The sequence below is a fragment of the Polistes canadensis genome, unplaced genomic scaffold (assembly GCF_001313835.1).
Source record: "Polistes canadensis isolate GaletaPanama2010 unplaced genomic scaffold, ASM131383v1 scaffold_172, whole genome shotgun sequence".
Lineage (NCBI taxonomy): Eukaryota > Metazoa > Arthropoda > Insecta > Hymenoptera > Vespidae > Polistes > Polistes canadensis.
In genome coordinates, this window is record NW_014569719.1 from 160,884 (window position 1) to 166,424 (window position 5,541).

Sequence of the window (5,541 nt, forward strand, 5' to 3'; positions counted from 1 at the left end):
TTAATTGATTATAATATATTAATAATATATTATATATATGTTTGATTCTTCGTTATTTTTAAATCAAAGATTATAAATATAATTATTTAACAAACAAACAAAAAAAAAAAAAATTAAATAAAAATAATCCTCTCGAGTTATATTTATATGTTTAAGTAGTTACAGATATGTATAAATATTATCGATAATCAAAAATAAATTTACGCCTAACTATTGGTAATGACGTCATTCCGGATCCGGCGCTTGATCGGCATAACCTAACTTTTGTAAAACCGCTTTTATATCATGGAACACTGATCGATCCTCGATCGTGCCAGGTATCTGAAAAAAATTATTCGTTAGGTTTGAAAAAACTTTGATACCCCCCCCCTCTCTCTCTCTCTCTCTTTGTCACTCTTTATTTTCAAATTACCTTAACTTTTTCAGAACGTGCCAATTTCGCAATGGATTTGCGCATAATTTTGCCGGAACGTGTTCTGGGTAAATTTTTAACCGCACCGACGATCCTAAATGATGCGATTGGACCAATCAATTGTCTAATATTAAGTATCAATTCTTCATCGATTATTTCATCTTTCGTTGTTGTGTCTGAAATAATACGAATTTATCAGTATCGTCATACGAAAAAAGCATTTTTCTTAAAGTTCATTCATTTTGATAAATATTTTTCGTTTAATTCATTGACCTACGCCATTTTGTTTAACAAAATTCACGAAATTAGACACACGTGATACATTAAGGGGTTACGTGAGTTTGAGACTTTCAAAAAAATTTTTTTTTTTTTATTTTTGTTTTCAATTCTACAACTCATCTAAAATATTGTATTCAATTTTGAAGTCGATAGGAGTATTAGTTTTAAAGATAGAGCCCTGGGAAGTTGCACTTTTTAATGGCTCTTATACCAACACTCAAATCTTTAAACGCGTTTTTCTCAAAACGCATTTTCTAAAGTCGTTTGTCAAGATTTCTCGAAAACTATTGAACCGATTTTCATGAAATTTGCTACACGTCTTCGTGATACTATTGACAAGGACTTGGACAAAGGATTTTCGTTTTTTTTCATAAAATCGAATTTTAAGAAACCAAAATGTAGTGGAAATTGTAGCGAAATTTGAATGTTCTTGCTAARAACGTTRCYRAAAATCYAAATTTYAATTTTTTTCTTTTTCCTTCGTCCAGTTTCTAGTTTTAAGTATTCACTAAAAGACCCTATTTTTTCAACAGAAAAACCCCCACCNGTTCTGCTGTCAACGCGAAAACACTTTTTTTCGGTGGGGTCACCGGAAATGACGTCGCAATGACTGAGTTTAAAATATTTTTCAAGCAAAAATTCAGAAAATCTTCTTTAAATATGTATCTTAAATACTATAAAAAGTTTGAATAAGAATTGCATTTTTTATATAGAAAAAAAAATTGTTGAAAATATGCTAATTTTTTCCCGATGTAAACCCGTGTAACCCCTTAATATAACGAGTCACACACGTTATACATTAATATTACGAGTCAGATACGTGATATAATTATTTGAAATGAAACGTTAACATCACGAATCAGATTCTTTGAAGTAAGAAAAAGGATTTAACGTCACGTCAGTTCGATATAAAGGATATGCATAGAAATAGATGGGTAGATGAAATATGCAATAAGTTAAAAACCTTGATGCTTGACGTAAAGGCAAAGTGGGACTTCGCCTTTAGTAAGATCTGGAACACCAACTACTGCGGCATCAGCTACGTCAGGATGCGCTAAAATGATGTCTTCAAGAGCGGAGGTCGATAAACGATGTCCTGCAACGTTGATTATGTCATCGTCACGAGAAGTTACATAAACGTAACCATATTCGTCTATGTAACCGGCATCCATTGTATCGTAATATCCCTATAAGTAATATGTGTTATTAAAATAAGTATTATAAAGCATTACAAAATAATAATAATAATAATAATAATAATAATAATAAAAAGGCATGCTTTTAAAATAAATGATATATTTTAAAAGCCGTCCCTGAATTTACTCAAGAGAAATTTTTTTCTTCTTCTTCTTTTTTATATTGCCTAAATTAAAACATTATTTTTACACGTTGCATTTACGCGGACAGAATATATATATATGTAACAATTTTTTTTTTTTGTTAGAAATTATAAGTTACAAGTGTGTACATTTTTGATTATTATTTTAATACCAAAGCATTGATATTTTATTTAATATTTAGACGAAGTTAAACAACGATATATTATTCAGTACTCAATAAATAATTTTGTGTTTTATCGCGTACTTTATTTTAGATTTATAATTTATATTGTAATTTGAACTTGATAAAAGAAAATATTGATAAGAAAAGATCATTGGAAAAAATATTAATATAAAATAAATATAATATGAACATTCAAATATATCATATGATAAATGTGACAATATAAAAAGAAAAAAGCTTGATCGTTTTTAAATTAAATAAAACAATAATGAAAACGAATAAAATGAACCTTTTTGTTTTTTTTCCAAATGTCATAATAATTTTCTTGTTATATCAGTTTTTATTTCCAATATATTGTTTTGTTAATTTATTCACGTTGATTATGGGTAAATTCAGGGACACTTGTATATATAATAAATATCCATGATAGGCTAACCGAATAAGTTGAGAAATAAACTTCCTTGAACCTCTCGTCGGCAAGAAAGAGGGTGGACAAGCAACCAGGTGGCAAAGGTAACTTTATAACGATCCTACCGAGTTCGCGTATTGCCGCTTTGCTCCCATCTTTGCGGAATATCTCGACTGTAAAAGAAAATGTCTGAGACACGTCATTCTCGGACATCGAGAACGTGTTTATAACTCTACTGGGAAATGTTGGAAACTTTTCAACTCCAAAGGACAATGTAGTTCCTTGGTTGGTTATAGTTTTATTCTTTTTTTTATCAAAGTGATCCTTGCGTAAATATGAAAAATTGAAAATCTAACATAACCTCTTAACGAATAAAACAAACATAACCTATCTTAATCCTTCTTTGCATGATGATGGAAATTTCAATCATAATATTTAGTCAACAAAAAAAGGTACTCAAAAACCCTTGTACTGTATATTTGTTGTTGCTGGCAACTTTTTAAGCGACTATTGCGTACAACAAAACGCAGTTGTCAAAAAATAGCACTAGGACTTTTTTTGAAATATTTTTCCTTTAATCTAGAGCATTAATTACATCACCCTGATTTATTTTAAAAGAAAAGAAAAAATCATGCAAAGAAGGGTTAACGAATAACCAACATAACCTCACTTTGAAACATTTGTAAGAAATTTATATTGGTTTTGTAATTTACCTTGATAACCAGGAACTGGTCGACCCGTGCTAAATTTAGGCAAATAAAAATCGACACCATATCCAAGACATAAAGCAGTTATCGGGTGTCCCGTTTCCGATTGCCACCAATGATTTATTACCGGAACATTGAATATACTTTCAGCCCATAATTTTGTTTCGTAATCGCAATATTCCCCAGCAACGAATATCGTCTGCAATCTAAATCGATCAATTTATTGTACGTATATGATTAACGGATAAATAACTTCAATATTATAATATCTGACTTACGATTTCGTAGAGTATTTTTTACCCAGGGTACAATGAGGATCGGCATGTTTCAAAACTCGTAATACAGTTGGCACGCAGAATAATGCATTTACTTTATGCTCGTCTATTATTCTGTAATGAAATAAAACAAATGTTTCTTATCAGTTAATAAGATGATAATGTGATTAACGATTATTACGATACTATTGTTGAATATTTTGTATAGACCTAAAGTATTGGGTAGAGTCTGGTGTTCTGTCAGGTTTTCCTTCGTACATCACGCTGGTAGCACCATAAACCAAAGGACCATAACAAATATAAGAATGTCCGACAACCCAACCCATGTCTGAAGCAACCCACCAAACCGAATTTTTATTCATCCCGTAAATCGTGTTCATTGACCAGCAAAGTGTTGCTAAGTGACCACCGATAGGTCTTAAAATTCCTTTTGGACGATCTGCGTAATATCAAAGATATTTGTTGGTCAATTAATTGTGTTTTAATTGATTTCAATTAATATTTGTTTTTGTATACCTGTTGTCCCTGATGTGTATAAAATATATAAAGGATCGTTAGCTTCTACCGGAACGCAGGGATGGGGTTTTGCAGTTTTCAATATTTTTTCCCAATCGTACTGATTAGGACGAAGAGGACAAGTCCAAACATTACTCCTTTGAAATATAATGCATTCAGGTTCTTTAACCGATATTAATTCCAGTGCATTGTTCAGCATCGTTGTATACCTGAATTAACGATGAATTAACGATCAAACAACAATTATACAAAATTAGACTTTATCCAAAAGTCATTGTTTAAACATTGTTATTTAACATTAGAATGAAAATTACTTAATAATATTACTAAGTTTAATTATTAGGGAAGTTATTTTTTGGACAGGTTTAATTTAGATGAACAATACATTTATCCGTTGAACGTTTCGTTTCTATTTGAGACTTCCTCAGCAACTTGATAGTTATGTTCATAAGTCAATATAACATCATTTTTATTACAGTCATAAGTTTTCACTATCTTATATATAGAGTCAATTTTTAAAAACGTTATCCTACCATAACTTTTCGAACACTACTATTGTATTTCTATTGTTCATCTAAATTAAACCTGTCCAAAAAATAACTTTCCTAATAATTAAACTTAGTAATAATATTAAAAACATTTTGGATAAGAAAAAAATAATCTTTATTATATTAACATTACTTAATAATTTTATGAGGTTCAAGACCACAACTGGCAATAACGATGACCTTGGGTTCCGCGTGATCTATCCTATTGGCCAATTCGTTAGCAGCGAATCCTGAATTTAAAAAATGATATTAGAATGGAAAAATTTGTTAAATGATGTGAAAGGATTGAAAAATATTATTAAGTAATTTTGTATTACCTCCGAAAACAACCGAATGGATAGCACCAAGTCTAGTAACAGCCAATATGGTAATTATGGTTTCCGGTATAAGTGGCATGTAAATGATAACCTTATCGCCTTTAACGACACCCATATCCGCTAAAGCACCGGCCAGCAACGATGTTTTTTGCAATAATTCATTATAACTAATTTTTCTAATGGTTGATGTTTGAGGGCTATCATAAATGATAGCCGTTTTTTCACCATTACCAGCTTCAACGTGACGATCAACGGCATTGTAACATGCATTCAACTCACCTCCGACGAACCTATCAATTCAACAATTTTTCATTTACTTCGTATCATTTTTTGTGGACGCTTATATGCGGCCTCGGTTTTTTTTCTTTTCGACTAACGCATATTTATAATATAATATATATTATATTTTATAATATATTATATATTTTATTATATTTTATTAATATATATTATATATTATATATATATAATCAGGTTTTTATTGCACAACTTACAAAGTTTTTTACAATGTCTTATCATTATATCACATATAATTATCTCACATTTTTGGCTTGCTCTTAACACACCTCTCGTCT

The 5,541-nt window shown here is 30.2% G+C and overlaps 1 protein-coding gene across 1 annotated transcript in view; it reads right to left on the reverse strand.

Moving 5' to 3' along the window:
* Positions 1-137: 137 nt before the first annotated feature.
* LOC106789230 (acyl-CoA synthetase short-chain family member 3, mitochondrial) overlaps positions 138-5,541 on the reverse strand; it is an 8,146-nt gene continuing 2,742 nt past the window's right edge. The window contains exons 2-11 of the mRNA XM_014753291.1: positions 4,967-5,256; positions 4,783-4,879; positions 4,102-4,310; positions 3,796-4,024; positions 3,589-3,699; positions 3,317-3,516; positions 2,631-2,776; positions 1,656-1,878; positions 413-588; positions 138-321 (exon numbers count right to left, since the gene is read on the reverse strand). Coding sequence (XP_014608777.1) covers positions 226-321; positions 413-588; positions 1,656-1,878; positions 2,631-2,776; positions 3,317-3,516; positions 3,589-3,699; positions 3,796-4,024; positions 4,102-4,310; positions 4,783-4,879; positions 4,967-5,256 — 1,777 coding nt within the window. The 3' untranslated portion in view covers positions 138-225. The remainder of the gene's footprint in view (positions 322-412; positions 589-1,655; positions 1,879-2,630; positions 2,777-3,316; positions 3,517-3,588; positions 3,700-3,795; positions 4,025-4,101; positions 4,311-4,782; positions 4,880-4,966; positions 5,257-5,541) is intronic.